This window comes from Pavona decussata, unplaced genomic scaffold, assembly GCF_977016875.1.
Source record: "Pavona decussata unplaced genomic scaffold, jaPavDecu1.1 SCAFFOLD_140, whole genome shotgun sequence".
In the NCBI taxonomy this organism is placed as follows: Eukaryota; Metazoa; Cnidaria; class Anthozoa; order Scleractinia; family Agariciidae; genus Pavona; species Pavona decussata.
In genome coordinates this window covers 2,059,925-2,078,127 of record NW_028145553.1, presented here as the reverse complement: position 1 = coordinate 2,078,127, position 18,203 = coordinate 2,059,925, and the positions used below count along the sequence as shown (strand labels likewise).

The window sequence follows — 18,203 nt, the reverse complement described above, 5'->3', positions numbered from 1 at the left end:
CCCGTCGTCCCCCGCACCCCATTTTACTCAATTTCTATTTCCCTTCCCATTTCCTTTCTTTTTTTTTTATGAAGGAGCCTCTGCAGAGGAGAGAGAGAAAGGGGGACACAATTTTTTACGTGTGTAATAAAGATTGTAATACTGCTCTGCGTAGTTAAAAAATGTGAATTCAAAATATTATAAAATTGATGCTGTAAGATATTTTAAACCGATGTTTCGCAATTCTGGCTTATTCAATTTTGTACCCTGAAGAAGGCAGCATTGCCGAAACGTTGGTTTTAAATATCTTACAGCGTCAATTTAAAATATTTTGAATGGACACAATTTTTTGCCTTATGTAGGTGACGGGGTAACATTTTGGTAGAAGTTGGTGTGTGAAAGGGTAAGGAGGGGAGCCTCCTCCGATGAAATTATATGAAGTATCTCCCCTCCCTAGAAGAGCACTGCATGTCCACATACATCATCAAATCTTTACCTTGCCAGTGGGCCTATCTATGATGAATAAAGGAACCTGACAAATGGAAATTAAAATACCATTCTCTCCTTTTGAACGAAAATTCACCACCCAGTCCTCCCTTGTGAAAACTACTTTTCCCGCCAACAAACGGACCTACCCCTAGTTCCCAGGTCACATGACATATTTCTCCCGCCAAAAAATGACCGCAAATAACCTGGGCCCTAGTGAGATCAGTCTTTATTCGGGAAGCGTTGTCGAAGCGAAAGGTAGACGTACAGACTGTTTCGTTATTTGACGTTTTCTTCCCATCTGGGCTTTCATCTTAACGATTTGAACACTTACAAAGGTAAGTCAATGTCTACGACATCTTCTAAGTGGATTTGTGTGTCTGTTTCACAGGCTTTTGTTGTCAATGCAAAATGTATTGTGCATGTTGTCACTAAGCCACTGATGCTAGCGCTAGGCATGGTTGACAAAAAGTTTTTCACGAAATTAATTCCTTCGCTTTCATTGCTCCAAAGATGCCAGTGTTATTTATTCTTCGTTTATTCTTTAGTTTTGAGAGTTTTTCACCTCACTTAAAAGAGTTCTGCCCAGGAGGAATTAGTTCACTTCCTTTAAGCTGAAGCTTAAATTTCACCGGCTTTTTGTGTCAAAAAGATTTGTGTTATCAAACGACACATGCTTATCAACTATTCTGCAAAGAAATTACCTTAGAAACTATTTCAAAACCTTTATGTGCTGTCGATACTCCCTAAAACTTCCACATAGATAAAACTGCATGGAACTTTAAGTGTACATGTGTAAAAAGTAAAGTACATGTGTAATCTTGATCAAGAACCTTGTGTAAGCTCAAGTATTGTTCTACATTGTTTACAAGCTTAATATCCATAATGAATATTATTTAAAGATAGAGGAATCTACACAAAATTAGAATGCTGTTAAAATGTTGACCTAAATTTTGGGTTCTTAGACAAGTGCAATTTTTAATTATGTCTAAAGAGTAATTCTGAGATTCTCAACATATTTGCATGAAAGGAAAGATGAGTTTCATCCCCAGATGAGTCTTAGTATTTTCCCAGGGTTAATTAAAAATCTTTTTTACCTAAGTTTTCTCATTCTGGGATTTAGGAGTTAAGGTGGTTCCATTGAATTGCATTGCACATTCTTACTGCGCATAATTTCCTTTAGAAAAAATTCACAACAGAAAAATGAATTATTGCCAGAAATATGAGCATACCCACCACTCTAGGACATAAAATAGTGATGCTAAGAACTTGCATGCAAGAAACGATTTGGATTGACATTGCTTCATATTACGCTTCCATTGCCGATTATGCTCCATGCATCCTATGTATAACGTTTTTCCCAGTTCTGCTCTATCTATGTAACTTCTGTTACTGCCAGACGTGGCAATAACAGACTGATCAAATAAATTCATTTTTGAAAGTGAATTTTGCAAGTCATTATGGGGTAAATTGATTGGATTGTAGCTCTTTCGCAGACATGGTGACCTATCTCTTTTATATATTACATTCTTAAAATAATACAAAGTAGTGAATAATCGCAGAAAGTTTCTGAAAATTTTCACTACAACTTTTATTTCGCAGGAATCGCCTCAAGTCATCTCGCTTGAGACAAACTTAATCCTGCCCAAGATGAAATGTGCCACAAGGACACATTATTTTGAAAATGGATAAATATATTTTTGCAGTTCCTTGAACTAGACTTTTGCTTACTGGCATATATATTAAATGAACACAACTGGAAACCAAACAATAATTACATGTAAGTTTTCTTCCAGGAAGACTGTTTACGTGGTATCTTTCTTAGGATTGGGATAGAATCATTCTGGCATGAAGTCAGATAAACAGCAACAAGTAAATGACCAGATACTAAGATGAACACATTCTGGGATGAAACCCACTTGTAAACAATGCCTTAGTAACCCATTTACTTTAGAATGGTGCTTGGGCTTGTCAATAAGGATCCATTCACACTAGGCAAATTTTTATTTACTGTTTTCCTGTTTTGTAAAGATGACAGATACCGATGATAAAAAGGGAGATGATGGCCAGACAGAGCCAGTGTATGGAGGATGCGAAGGACCGAATGCGATGTACGTCAAGCTGATTTCCAGTGACGATCACGAGTTTATAATCAACAGGGATTATGCCTTGACATCAGGAACAATCAAAGCCATGTTAAGTGGACCTGGTAAGAATCCTGCTGCACATCTTTTAACTTATTGATTTGGGTTGTTCTTGGTTCTCATCCCTGCTCGGAGGGTTTTTTGCCGTGGTCTCTGGCTTACCTCCCTCCACAAAGACCAACACTTCCACATCCCAAGTCAACCTGGAACGTACAGACACCTTTGAAATGAGCATCCTCGAGCTCTGTGGTGCTCCTTGGGTAAACAAATTACATAAATTTATACATTTTCTATCACTAATCAGTGGTGTACTGCTGTCAACATAGTTCCACAGAGCTTGACCATCAGTTTAAAGTTATTCAAGGTGTCTGTTCATTGTTATGGCCTGGTTCTAATAAAGAGGATCTCCAATAATAAATATTACACAGTAATAATTTTTTTTCCTTTATTTATAGGCCAGTTTTCTGAGAATGAAACCAATGAGGTTTACTTCAGGGAAATCCCGTAAGTATAATATAATTATGAATAAACGAATATCTTTTAATTATTAACACATTAGTGTTGTGTCGCTGAGGGGAAAAGTCCCCTCTACTAAATGTGGACACCTAAACATACTTTAGGAATATGCAAGGAAGGTAGGTTTTGTAAATCTCATGGAACTGTAACAAACTGACAAGTGTCTCTTGTGACTTTCTGTTACAGTTCACATGTGCTGGCCAAAGTCTGTACTTATTTCATGTACAAAGTGCGATACACCAACAGTAGCACCGAGATTCCAGAGTTCCCCATTGCCCCAGAGATTGCACTGGAGCTGTTGATGGCAGCTAATTTCCTGGATTGCTAAAGGGTTTGCTTTTGTGTGGCAAAGCGGTGATGGAAACTATTTATATTTTGTTCTCTTTGGATCAGACTGTTCTCTTGCCTTTGGTAATCTGCAAATTTAATACTGCCAGCAGAATATCAGTGACTTCAACTCTGGCTAACTTGGACTTTTAGTTGCCAAATGGCCATTTAAGAACTTTTTGCTTGGAGGGTTAATTGAAATGGCTCCCAAATAAGCCCGTTCCATGTACTTTTCATTTCACCCCATACCTGTAATTGTTAAAAAATAACCACATTTTGGACCTCAAGATGACCAAAGATGTTGCGCGATGGTTCAAGTAATCAGGATTTGTTGTTTGTAATTTAATGCTTATTAACAGAAATAAATTTCCGTTGTGTTAATTATATAATCATTTAAAGTAATTATTGATATTATATTCTTTGACAAACAGGTAATTTCACCAAAAATTGTGCTTATCGACTTTACGTCATCTGCCAGGCTCAAAACTCAATGTCTCATAGACCTTGGTCCAGTTTATTAACAGAAATAAATGTCCTTTTGTTGTTAATTTGATAAATTTGAAGTAACTGATATTATTCTTTGACAAAAAGATAATTTCACCAAAAATTGTGCCAATCGACCTTACGTCATCTGCAAGGTTCGAAAGTCATTGTCTCATAGACTTTGGTCCTACTATAGTTCTAACATTTAGTTGCATTATTTCCAAAGGAAAAACAATAAATATCATTTCGTCTTTTGCACTTTTCAAAGAAAGTTTATAGATTGAATTGATGTGTTGCAAGTTTATGGTAGTTTCTGGTTTTTGTTTAGATATGGAGTATAAAAAGTTCATTTAGTAAAGAAGTCATTTTAGATTTTATAGCTTTTGTATTTAACCTATTTTCTGGTTAAATCGATTAACTGATCTAAAACTTTAGAGGATCTGTCATTACCCTGCAAGCAGAAGTTTTGATAAATCAAAATTCTAACTTGGCTCCAGAGCTTAGGGGATAAAACTTACAAAGAAATGAAACAAATTATTATTATTCATGTCATATCTTGTTTTATTCTGGAATCCCAAGGAGCGTATACTGATGGGTGGAAGAACACAGGGAAACTAAAACGCCCTCTCCTCGCAAGGGTAATCGGTTTGCTGTTTTGTAAAAGTTAGGTTCATAAATTGGTTTAGACAACAAAATAAAGGTTTTGAGACAGAAACTCAGGAGAAACATTGTTGCAAACACTGTTCATATCCTTCCCCTCCCCCTCACAAACACACGTGCTCACAAAATAATTATGATGTTAAAAGTCATCAATTCATGGATTTTGCTCAAGTTTTCTGTTGCGCCCCCTTTATGTGGCATTTTAATAATTCCCCTCAGAAGCTTACCTTGCATTTTAATAAGACATTATTGTACGTTCCTAATTCAGTACTGATTCTGTAATAGATCAGTAAGTTTTCTTTCTGCTATTAAAAAAAACACGAATGATACTTTTGCAGAAGAATCTGACTTTCTTCATTTTTTATTTTTATTTGTTTGTGGTGTTCTTCATGAAGAGAAATTGTATTTTTTTTCTTCAGTGATTTGAATTGGGAAGTTATTAATGACCAATGTACATGTAGGATGCAAACAATCTCTAATGAGCCATTGTTTTGCCTGTATAAGTAGTATTTAATTATTGCTGTTCATTAAAATGACTGTTTAAAGCTTGTAATTCAGTGATTTGAGAGAAAAGTTGAATATCTCAGTAACATCACACCCAGATCTCACTTGTCTGTCCTGTTCAACAAGATCAACAAATGTTGGACAGTTAATTTACCATGCCTGTGTTACAACTGCGGCACAAAACACTGCTGAACAAGCTGAATGGCAAATGAAAGTGTCAGGCAATGTATCTTACAGCGTCTATTTTATAATATTTTGAATTCAGCTGTGCCGAGTCTAGACATTGTTGGCTGTTGACATTGTTCTCTCTGTAATGGTGATCATGTTAAAATCTTTGTGAATCACCAAGTTCTGAGGCAAATGGTGTCTTCCATTGGCATGTAACTTTCCTAGTTTCTAGGAGTATTTACTTTTAGCTTTATTGTTAAATGAAATCAAGAAATTGAGGTGCTTCCTTTGGATATGGGGTGGGTAGCTAACAACATGCTACATAAAAAATGAAGTGCTTTATTGTTATTTAAAAAAACAGGTAAAAAAAACAAATACACTATGTCATTTTGTGCTAAATAATGGCATTGGGAAGGAAATCTATAAAGAGTTTATTTTGTGATGCAAAAATGGTGCACACACTTATCACTAGAAAATGAAAAGCTCCTACCAAATTTCATCCCTTTTAATAGATAATTCATCTGTCATAATGATGTCAATTATATATCTGAATCAAATCAGCTGTTAATAGTGTACGGTCATTGGTTAATCAGAAAATTAGAATGGCTTTCACATACAGGCATAGCATTGATCCATTTTTATAAAGCTTCTGTGTTCATGATATTCTAGTTCAAGCTTGCTTAAATATTATTTCAGTTAATGTGAACATGAAGCAAATGCTACATATATCTTATTAGAGTAACTTACAAAATACCAAAACCACAAACCTCAAAAGATCCTAATTCACACCCCATCAACACATTAAACATAAAGAATACCCCTCCTGATAAACAACTTCTAACAAGAAGTACGTAACCCTTTCCCGTCCTAGGGAAATGGTGAATTTTTCTAAATTGCTAACTATGAACTGGGAGACCACATGTGATATACCATTTAAAAGGTATTTTCTGGGGTGTGCTATAAATCACACCAACAGAGATAGAGGAGGTCAAATATTAGAGTGAGAAAAGTCCAAAACGAAAGAAGAAAAACATTGAAAATTTTCCTATTCGTTGTACATACTGGGTATCCCCCTAAACTATAGCTTGATGTACAGCTCTCAGTGCATGGCTTGTTGTAAGATATCAACTGGACCCTTAACATACAAAGGAAAAAAATCCAAAAGGTTGAGAAGTGGTAAATCAAGTCTCATATAGGAGGGGGGCATGATTGTATGACTTTAATTTACAGATCTTTCAATGATCTTTTGGTTTTGCAACTTTCATTCAAATCGACCAAATACTGAGCTCATTATTGCGTCTTATGCCATATGGCACTCTTGGGCAGGAAAGGATTAATAACACTGCTGTCTACGACCCTCTGCTTCAGCAAACAAGGCATAACCAGGAAATCAAAAAGTCAGGAAACGACAATTACACAACAGAAAAACAAACTGACTTGGAAACCCTTATCACGTTACTACGAGTAATACGCAGAACTGAAGAAAAGGGTGTTCCTAAAACTGGCAGCATACGGAAGAAACATGGCCATGATCACAACCGTTTCCCCAGTTTGGCCGCGCAAGAAACCTATGGAAGCAAATTTTGCATCTTGTGATTGGAGGTAAAATGTCTTTGAATCATTGAACCATTGTTTTATGGACAGATTGGCTGTTTTTATACTAGAGAACACATAATCCATCCAGATGGATCATGCATCTCTTACCTTATACGTCTGGTTAATATGCATCTCTGTATAAAGGCGGGCACTAACTTTTTAGTTTGTCAAGACGGATAATGCATCTCTAGTATAAACACCGCCATTTTCAGACTTTCTGAAACATGATTTCATGTCTAGCTACGTCAGAAGAAACTTAGTGAACCAAAAACAATATAATTTGTTAAACTGTTAATATATTTTTAATTTTTGTTGCAACATAGTTATATTAGTTAAAATTTATGTATACGACATTTTTATTTACAAATATTACAAGTATAACACTATGTCGTGCACTTTTTTCTAAAAAAATTAATGTACAGGTGTTCATGGATGTAAAAAGCTAAAACAACAAGTTACAAAAAGATATTAAACGATTTACCGGTTTAAATAATAACACACTGAAACCTAAGAAAGTAACTATTAAGTTTTATCTTGTTTGTTCCTTGATACAGATAAAAACTTCAGTTTCACATAAATATTTACACTTAGTCTATCTGAAATGTACAACGTAGGTAATTCACTATGTACAAATTGCACACTAGACAGTATGTATACAATAGACAAATTTTACACTGTCTTGAAAATAAATTGATTATCATCCTTTTAAAGGTGAAGTTAATGTGGGGCCAATTTAGACACAGAGTTTGCACTGTTCACATTCTCACAGTTGACAATATTATTAGGATTAATATAAGTTTAAGGACAGTTTTGCCCTTAAAAAGCCTAATAATAAATTGTAATTCATAATTTAATACTTATAATTAAATTTAGCAGTAAATTCAATACAGAAAAAAACTATATCCATCTTCCTTGAGAATTGTAGATGAAAGACTGTTTGCCATAGTGCTGTGGTCTATATGTTGCTGCAACACAAATACACAGTATATCAATAATATTAATGCTTTAATAATCACAAGACCATTACATTGGATATGGTAGATACAGTCTGTCACTGAATGAGCATTATATTTTATTGCATAAGATGAGTCTTCCTCAGAGACCTAAGTGCTGCCAGCTGTTTTGGGTTGCAGAAACAGCCAAATTGAGGGGGTTTGGTAATTAGGTATAGATTTATAGTCTGTGTAATTTGATCCTAGCAAATTTCTTCTCTGGAAATCGTAAAAGTTCAAAGGTTATAAGAGTCACATACCTGGTCCAGGGACATCCTCTTCGCCAGGAGCTCCCCCTGACCATCGACTTGTTGATGACACAAAAACAGAACTGGACATGTAGTGTTTAGGGGGGCCTTCATAGTCCACTACGTTGTAATGACCTGGTCCTGGCATGGGCTCCAGGGGTGGGAGGGGGATCGCAGGTGCTGAGATACACAAGTAATGCTTGTTGCTACAAAAAGAATAAAAGGTAAAATAAATAAATTAATTAATGACTTAATATGTACATGTATTTAAGTGTCAAAGTATTTACAGTGACACTATAAATCAGTGAAATACATATACACAAACTGAACTTAACATTAATATTTTGTTAAAAACCCCAACTGGTGGGAGGCAAACGAGTTGGTTATTTTCAAAGGGTGGCTTTGGATTTGAGAATGGGGCTACCGTGAAACAAATCCATTCCAAGTGATCAGAGCGGGACTTGAACCTGGGAACTCTGGATTACAAGTCCAACACCCTAACCACAAGGCCATGCCACCTCCCTTAAAGATATAACTTTCAATGTAATGAGGCAAATAAAACTTAAACTTTTACAACTCGAGAAGGAAAACAGTGACCACACCTTGCGGCTTGCTGCAGTTCATTATGTCACAAGAGGTACAGTGTTGTAGCAATTAGCACAATTTAGTGTTACAACCAGCTGATTTGGGCCAGCGAGGCCAGAGCTTAATTATGATCCATTTTTGCAAAGAAGTAAAACAAAAGGAGTACTGACATTACTCCCCACTGCATGATGGGATGCTAGTCAATTGTAGGGTTACTCCAGCCTTTTTTGTCCGTAACAATAAATTTTTAGTAAGCTTAAAATCATCCATTTAATCAGTGTTAAATGTGGACCAAAGTTTTTTGTCTGGCAGAAAGCAGGATTTGAAAGATATGATCTTGAAAAGGTTACAAGTCTGGACAATTAAGTGTATTAAACACTAATCCACTATTTTTGTGTGGAGTTAGCAAGTTAGGATAATTAATATAATTTTGTGAATAAAACTGAGGTCTGTGGTGCATGCAAGAGGCAAGTCCCAATGTACTCACTGAAATCCAGTCTGGTTCTTTGACCTCCTCTGCAGGTCAGCATTTTCAAATGGTTTATATGATCCAGGCCCTGGATATGGTACAGGGGACTGCATCATCTTTCTCTCTGTTGTAGACTTGAAAGGTGCTGTTGTGATTTTCGGTGAATCTGAGACCAGCTTGTCATTTATTGTGTAGTGACCTGGACAAGAACAATCCAATTATTCATTATATTTATTCATTATTACTTACAATTTAACGGTTGTTTGTGTGCATTTACCAAAGCTCAATGCTATTAAATATTTAAAACTCTATTTCAACTCGTGTAATCCCTGAAATATGCAAACTAGCTATTGAAGCAAGTTAACAACAACTGGTGAACTTGGCAAAGAGACCAACAGACAGTCAGTCTTACATGGTGATGGTCCAAAGCTCCCTCCTATCCAGTCTTTTGATCTTTTGGATCTAAAAAAGTAATTAAACAACACAACAATTAACATGTTTCAGTCTTTATTCTCTACAAAATAATCATTACATGAATTCAATATTTTCGAATCATGACAAGAACAGGTTTTGTCTGACCACAAAATCTTACATAAGTTATACCTGCAGTCTCCTATTAGCAATATTTAGACAAATTAATAATTAAATTGAAGATTTCATTTTTCTTTTATGAATTATTTACATAACTTGCGGACACGGGTCTGGGCTAGTTATTATTATTATTATTATTATTTTTATTATTATTATTATTACTATTATTTTACTGATAGATGCAAGCAATGCCTTTAACCAAATGAACAGATCCGTCGCCTTACATAACATCCAGATAACCTGCAAGGAAATGTCACTTTACATCATTAACACCTACAGAAGCCCGTCGAAGCTCTTTATTTGCGGCGGAGGTGAGATACTATCACAGGAGGGTACAACGCAGGGGGATCCCTTAGCCATGCCCTGGTACTCGGTCAATACATCTATCATGATCCAGAGCTTAAGGATAAGCACACCAGGTGTTAAGCAAGTATGGCTAGCCGACGACTCTGCGGGGGGTGGACAAATCGTGCCCTTGTATAATTGGTACAATCACCTGAGTCAGGAAGGAAAGAAGTATGGTTATCTAGTGAATGGACCAAAGAGCTGGCTGATTGTCAAGTCGGACGTACTTGCAGTTGAGGCAAAGAAGGTGTTTGGAGACGAGGTTAATATTACAACTGAAGGTCAGCGCCACTTAGGGGCCGTCATCGGATCTCAAGAGTTCAAAGATCAATATTGTCGGGAAAAGGTCCTTGGATGGAAAGGAGAACTCGAAGCCCTATCTGAGATAGCAAGGAGCCAGCCTCATGCAGCCTACACTGTCTTCACGAAGGGTTACAAATCCAAGTTTACCTACTTCATGCGCACAATAGAGTCGTTTGAAGATTACGTTGACCCTATTCAAGAGGCGATTGACGACTTACTCCTCCCAACACTATTAGGTCAAACGGAGCCCATCCCTAGCAATCTGCGTCAGCTTTTTACTTTGACACCCGCTCAAGGAGGGCTTGGCGTACCTGACTTACGGTTTGAAGCTCCACAGCAGTTTGCTGCTTCTACGACAATAACAGCATCGCACGTAGATTCCATCACCAAACAGAGCACTTTCATGGTGGCAGGCGAGAGGTCCACGGAGGAGTTAAAAAGACAACATCAAGCTTCAAAAATTGCGTCGGTGAAATCGAGAATGGAAAGTATTGATTCCACTCTACCCTCGGATCTGCTGCGGTCAGTTAACCAATCGAGAGACAAGGGTGCGAGCTCGTGGCTTACCGCAGTACCTCTTGTCGATCAAGGCTTAGTGCTGAATAAACAAGAATTCAGAGACTCTCTGCGTTTAAGGTATAATTTTCCCCTGTCTGATTTACCAAGCAAGTGTGTTTGTGGGGAGAAGTATACCGTCTGCCATGCCCTGTCATGCAAAAAGGGAGGGTTCGTGGCGCAGAGACATGATGGCGTCCGCAACCTACTTACCTCTTTTCTTGGTAAGGTTTGCACCAACGTTGAAGTCGAACCACAACTACAACCTCTCGACAATGAGCAATTCAACCTCAGAAGCGCGGTGACAAGTCCGGAGGCAAGACTGGACATGAAGGCAGGGGGCTTTTGGTCTCGAGGAGTTACAGCATTTTTCGATGTCAGAGTAACGCATGTTAACTCCAAGTGTAACCAGGGAAAAGCAACATCGACAATCTTTAAAGAGCAGGAAGAAGAGAAAAAGCGGAAGTACCAACAGAGGGTGCTGGACGTTGAAATGGGATCTTTCACTCCCCTAGTTTTTGGAACCAACGGTGGGATGGGAGCCGACTGCAATTGTTTTCTCAAACGCCTAGCCGAGAAGCTCTCAGAAAAGAATGAGGAACCTTATCACATTACTATCACTTGGATTAGAACATTGCTTTCTTTTGAGATTTTAAAGTCGGTACACACATGTGTACGAGGCTCCAGGACACCTTTTCACAAAATTCCATTTGGGGATTTCATTGATGACTGCCGCTTAAACGCTAGCCAAGCGTGTCTCCGCTAATTTTAGAAAGTGAATGATGGCGTGACGTTGTAAATTAGTATTTTAGGATCTTTTTAACAACTTTTTTATTTCATCAAAATTTTAGTCTTACTATTGTTAAAAAATTGTGCTTGAAAATAGCTCTGTTGTACTTGGAAATAGTTGCTTTTTTTTTTTAATGGAAATGAATTTTAAATATTGAATTGTAAATAGGTTTTAATAGCTCTTTTTTTCTACTTTTAACTTGTAAATATCAATTTTGCTTGGAATATTATAATAAAGAAAGATTTTATTTTTATTATTATTATTATTATTATTATTATTATTATTATTATTTAATTATTTATTTCTTCTTACTTTGACTGGAAAGCAGCACAAGCGGCAACATTGTTGTCATAAACGACTCTTCCTGTAGATCTACCAACCTATGTGAAAGAAAATTTCAAAACAAAATTATATTCAAATATTATACTAGAGACTGAACTATTATACACGAGAAACATTGCTAATGTTAAAGAAAACAAAAATGCTGTAAATTTACAATTGAAGGTACCCTATGTGCAGAGAGCTCTCCTATCCCCATGATGAAGAATCGCTCTTTGTACAACTTCTTGTAAATTCAAAGTTTTTTCCTCGCGAAGCGAGGTTAATAAATTTGTTGGGCCGAGCCGGCCCGAGTGGAGCTAAGCCACGCGAATTCGAGCGAAAAATATATTTATATATATGTTTGTATATATATTTAGTTGAAGGTGTCCGCAATGTTGCCTAGCAACGGTGAAAAACAAAGTATGAATGACGTCAGACTGTCTGGCGTCGTCTGAAAAAATTTGCATACATCGGAAAAAATATGCGTGCATGATCAAATTTCAACTGCAATGTTCATCAATTTTCACTGGACACAGAACTATCTCTCCAGAATCTTTTCCCCTTCTTTTAGACATCTGTTTTTGTGAAAGATTGCATTGAAGAAATTACACGTTTTGTGGCCGCGGTAAAATAATTTTCCGTGGGAAATAAATTCATCAAACACGACAGCGCTGCACGCCCGTTGTACATTTCATCGCGTCAGAAATAGATTTTTAACCGCAAACTAGCCTGTGGAACTACGAAAAGACCATGCTCATCAAAATAGTTGCTATGTTCAGAAACCTTTTAATCTCCTCATTTGATGCTACAACACGAAAGAGGGCTTTCCACCCAGCCCCAGCTTTGCGAGGTTTTGCGAGTCACGTATTTCTAGCTTTTTAGTTTTAATATACTTAGACACTGGTCAGAGGGACAGCGCTAAGTAGGTGACTCAGTGTGGCATTATAAAGGTTAAACCAAGAGGTTAATTCTGAATTCTGGTCTCTTTGGGAGTAGTTAATGAATAAAAGTACTGTTAATTTGTAAAGAGAGGTTTGGATTTTAAAAAAATAATCACAGCTAAATGTATTTACACACAAATGTAAAAATATGAAACTAAACTTGTACAAAGATTCCATATTCCACCAGGGTTTTCATGCACATGTATGAAAATCAGCAGGCCTTTTATAGGTATCAACATCTGGCCGCACTGCTTGACTGGCCAAAGGACTTTTCAATAAAGAGCGACCTCTCTGTAGAATGAGTTCCAGCCCACACTCAAAACTGAGCGAATCCGTGACTGATTTTAAATGCCTACTTAGGCAAATGCCTCTGAATGTCTCTTTTGGTTGGGCTTGTTATTTTATTGTTGTCATGTGTTTAGCTTCCTGTGACTTGTTAATTTTTATTGTTAGTAGAACTCTGAAAAGCTTGCCCTGTGGGGACGAGCCAATAATTAAAAGTATGTACATGTATGTGTGTATGTTTTACAGAGTTTATTTAATTACCTCATCAAAGAAAATACCTGTAGTTTGTCAATTTTTTGTTCCATGATCAAAATTAATGTAAACATCTATTAAGTTACTCACAGAGTACTGGTTAGGTGCTGGAACCTGGTCTTTTTTGTCATCTCTTTGGAGGGCAATGGGAAGATGAAAATTCCTGCATAATGACAAATTAAAATGTAGAGTTTAAATACAAAATTAAAAAATTGAAGCTAATATTGGCTCTCTTCACAAAGGTTAAATAAAACTTAAAGGAATACCGATATTTTATCTCAAATTATGCTAAATTATAGACCAAAGTAATATGAATAGTTAATTATGTATAAATAAAGTGTTAATTTATTACTAACAATAATTATTATACAGCCATAGCCTAAACATAGCTTTTTAGAGGATTTTTAACAAATTTATAATAGTAAATAATATTATATAAAATTTAATTAAATGTATACCTTATTAAAAGCATCCATAAGGATTGTTTTTAAAAACTCACTAACCTTGTAACAGTGGATTTGTTGAAATCGTGTTCTCTTGACACTGAAGGGTCATACAACCCTAAAAAGGAAATATGCTTTGATTAGTGTTAACTACTACATCATTTTCAACGTGGCCACACCTAGATGCAAGTGATGGTAATACATGTAATATGTTCTGAGCAAAACTTTAGTCAAAGGCTACATTACAGCTGTACCTAATTACGAACGCCCAATTTCGTTTTTGGATATTTCCAATAGTCCTTGCCAAGATGGTCTTTTCCCGCATAGTCATAAACTGGGCAAAAATACTCCTTTAATTATTAGAGGCACCATCCTTAAAGTATTTGCTGCCTGAATGAATGAACCTTACCTGGTCCAGGGCCTGTGTTTTTAACTCCACGTGGGAAACGCCTGGTCTGTAACCATAGAAAGAGTGAAAGACATATCTGAGTTTAAAGAGTAATGTAACTATGAAGTTGGCAATTGAAGATTCTGCAGCTGACAAAGTTGAAGCAACTGTATCTATGTACAAGTATATGTTCTAGCAGAACCAATTTGATGGAATATCAACTAGAACAAATTCCATTTTGAAAGATTGCCCTAATTAAGGGTGCACCGATAATTGGTGCAATAACAATATTATTATTACTGTAATGAACTTGAAAAGGGTGTCATGATGACCCTGAAACATTGTTCTATTTTATCATTGAGGTTTTACTTGCTTATGTAATTAATACCAATGTATGTCAACCATTTAATAACTGGGTTAAAGGAAACGACACAGCAAAGTCCAGGACTCAATCATTTTCATTTTGAATGGCAAGTCCAAAGCAATAATCTGTGTGGACAACATATACCATATATACATTCCCAAATGCTTATTACAGCTGAATAATTATGTGCCTTTTGAAACGTGATCTACATTTTTCTACCAGCTGCAGTCAGTGTAAATTATAGGACTGGTTGGGGTAAAACATCTTGTTCAGTAGAAAAAACAACACTTCTTGTTCTTGTCCATTAGTACAAATTGTTAAGTTATAGGCAACTTTAGTTGCTGATCGAGCTGAGCCGATAAAACACACCACTTCATATCCTGAATTTCAGCCATTGATCTCCTTAGAGAAATTCAGGCTGCATGTAACCACCTCAAAGTAGTGATCCATGGGTTACAAAATCAGGTTATTTGCATAATTTTTATGTGTCTGTGACATTCAAAAATGGACTGGACAAAATGACCAGTGATAATTCATTAATGTTAATTAATGATTAGAGCAGCATACCTTGGAGACAAATCCACCAAAACCTTTCTTTGAAAAGGAAGAGCTCGCAGTTTCACTAGATTTTACTTCACCATAAGTACCAGGTCCAGGGTTTACTGTCTGATGAGTGGAGAAAACACAAACGCTTTCACCACAAACCACTCCAGCTAATTCTAATTAGCATATAATACAAAATTGGTTTTGTGTCCTCTTTCCAGTTACATTTTAAGGCCAAAAATGGTGATATATGGTACAGTATTGTAATGACTAAATAACCATAACAAAATATTCATTCATTTATTCATATTTCAAACAAATTACTGATAGATAGTTCCAGAAAATAACCACTCCAGTGGAAGAGATTTTCTCTAAATCTTCCCCACTCTGGAAGTTCCAATTTAGCATCCTACTTTTCTCTAAATTTTTTGGCCTTGAGGTCAATTCCCCCTCCCCCCTGGAATTTCCAATCCTTTCTGTGGGACAGGGGACATGGCTTTTTTTTCTGGAACTACCCAATTTGAGTATGACGTGAAATTAAAATTGGGCCAAAATGTGCACTACAGTTGAACCTGTATAATTAGCGGCACAATGTCAAGCAATCAGCTGTCAACACTTCCCTTAATTTCTGTGATAATTATCACCTCTGTTAAGCGGTCATGATGGTCACCCTTTACTAAATGAGCTGTTTCTATTGTCTTGACCTGTTTTAAATGGTCACTTTGTAAAACGATACCACTCAAAAAACAAATCGCATGCCAGGTAATTGAATTTCTAACTGACTTTCGGATCCTGGCATTAATGTTTCATTGATTCCTTTTTATACCATGTTCTCGTACTTCATACCATTTTATCGTTGTATATAGTTTCTTAAGAGAGTAAGTGATTTTGTGAGCACTTTTGTGCATAAACTGTAAAGGGCATTTTTGTCGTGTTTGATGTGTATTCTGTATAACCTGTATTAAGCGGCACTTAAACATTCCCCAAAGGTGACCACTCAATGTGGCTTCAACTGTATTTCTGAACTACAGTGTATTGAATTATGGCAATGTACTCTGCTAACTTCAGTGACTTGCAGCAAATGTGACTTAACACATGTAACTAAAAGAAATGTTTACTAAGCATGCATACCATGTTCACGTCAGCAAACCGCCTGGATCTGGAAAGAAAGCCTTTTCGCTCTGAGTTGTCGCTCACTATTGTTTGATATTTACTTGGAATAGAAGCTGATGCTGCTGTTTTTCCATGGCCTGTCAAATGTATGTATACAACATAACCTTTTTTTTTATACAGTTAATGTCAGGGCACAGTGAACGTTGTCACTAGCATTAATCACCCAAATGATGATGGATCAGGGATATTAAAACTCTGCAATGTAAAGTGCTAAAGTGAACCCATGAATTTACTGCTGAATGTTAGCCCTAGTAATCACACACAAACTTGCTCCCATCTGCCCTTGTAGTGTAGTTGGTAGAGCAACAGTTGATCAAATCCGGAGGTTGTGGGTTTGATTCCTTCCAAGGTCAAAGAGTTTTTTCTTTGCCTTGTGTGGTGCTGTCCCATTTCCTTACTAGGGCTAACACTCAGTACGAAAATATTCATGGTTAACTTACGAGTGATTCTCTGATTTCCATCCATCATAAGTATAACGTGCACACTGTTTCTTTTCTTTTTTTTTTTTTTTTTTCAAGAAATGCACCATATGCATTAGGCCATAATAGTTATTGTCAGGCAAGGTCTCAACGTTGAAATTAATTCACTGTATAAAGGTGACTAGAATCACATGAAACTTGCAACAGTGGAAAATGGACTGCGTTTTGAGGGAATCATTTTTTTAGTCTGAAATCAACAGTAAGCTTAAATTGTAGGCTTATAGGGGTAGTAGATAAAATACGGTGATTGCCTACAAAGGAGTTAACTTATGATTTTCAGGATAGTGGTGACTTTTTACATAAATTATTAGTATTATATTAAGCGGTTAATGAGGAAGACTTACAAAACAGTTACACGTGCGCATTGAAAACGACAGAATTACATGATAGTTTCTCAATGTCGCTAGCTTTAGCCAAAACTGAGAGCGATGGCAACTTTACCACAGCTGTTGTATAATCAAAACGATCTTGTAATCTTCAAATTCAACAGACGTTAGGAAGCAAGCAGGCATCGTTGAAACGAAATTTGTTTCCTCCAATAAAGAAAATAAAAATTAAACGCACATACAGCTTAAAAAACCCAGCAATGAAAATGATTGAACGGGCTCAACATTCACTTGGCCGCACACAAACATAATCGAGTCCCCTCTCGCCCAGTTTGTTTGCGAATTTCGATTTGCAAGATAATTTTTGAGGTAGAAGTTGCCCTATTCTCACTCTCTTACCCTTGTGTATTCTTCCTGTGGTTATAGTCCCTCCGACTGCCCTTCTTTGAGGTTCTTCGACTTGTACACTGTCCGCCATCTTGCTGTCGGACTCTCGGTTGCCATGGTAACGTTGCGCCCCAGAGCGATGACTGCTCGTTGTGCATGTGGCCAGGCCTCTCGCAAAAAAGAATCACAAAACCGGTCAATCAATGAAACACTTTCATTCAACACATTTGCACGGGATGGCATGGCTAAATTATTACTCTTCGAGTGCCTGTTATTGTATTATTCGTTTCCTGTTCGTCAGCACAATCAGCTTTTCCGTTAACTAACTTAGTTAATGTAAGTGTTGAAAAAAAAAAAAACTCGACAATTTGTGCTTTCTGTGCCAACATTTTCCGCTTGGTAAGATAGTACCCCAACTCGTTTGCAACCATAATAAGTATAAAGGATGCTTTGGCATTTTTTTTTTTTGTTTGTTTGTTTGTTTTGTTTTTGTTTTTTTGTTTTTTGTTTTTTGTTTTTTTGTTTTTGTTTTTGTTTTTGTTTTTTTGTTTTTTTGTTTT

At 36.5% G+C, this 18,203-nt stretch overlaps 3 protein-coding genes across 3 annotated transcripts; 2 read left to right on the top strand and 1 right to left on the bottom strand.

Annotated features, from left to right (window-relative positions):
• Positions 1-671: 671 nt before the first annotated feature.
• On the top strand, positions 672-4,335 carry LOC146466954 (elongin-C-like). Its single transcript, XM_085126542.1, has 4 exons — positions 672-803; positions 2,497-2,674; positions 3,065-3,113; positions 3,312-4,335. The coding sequence occupies exons 2-4, from the start codon at positions 2,497-2,499 to the stop codon at positions 3,451-3,453; spliced, it is 369 nt and encodes a 122-aa protein (XP_084982668.1). The 5' UTR covers positions 672-803; the 3' UTR covers positions 3,454-4,335.
• LOC146466952 (O(6)-methylguanine-induced apoptosis 2-like) lies at positions 4,246-18,064 on the bottom strand. The gene is made up of 11 exons (XM_085126541.1): positions 17,656-18,064; positions 16,410-16,528; positions 15,303-15,401; positions 14,393-14,438; positions 14,044-14,101; positions 13,631-13,703; positions 12,054-12,121; positions 9,570-9,619; positions 9,176-9,356; positions 8,116-8,309; positions 4,246-7,828 (listed from the first exon to the last, which is right to left on the bottom strand). Exons 1-11 carry the CDS (start codon positions 17,732-17,734, stop codon positions 7,761-7,763), a joined length of 1,035 nt encoding a protein of 344 aa, XP_084982667.1. The 5' UTR covers positions 17,735-18,064; the 3' UTR covers positions 4,246-7,760.
• LOC146466953 (uncharacterized) lies at positions 9,921-11,852 on the top strand. The gene has a single exon (XM_085126665.1). The coding sequence runs from the start codon at positions 9,951-9,953 to the stop codon at positions 11,715-11,717; it is 1,767 nt and encodes a 588-aa protein (XP_084982791.1). The 5' UTR covers positions 9,921-9,950; the 3' UTR covers positions 11,718-11,852.
• Positions 18,065-18,203: the final 139 nt, after the last annotated feature.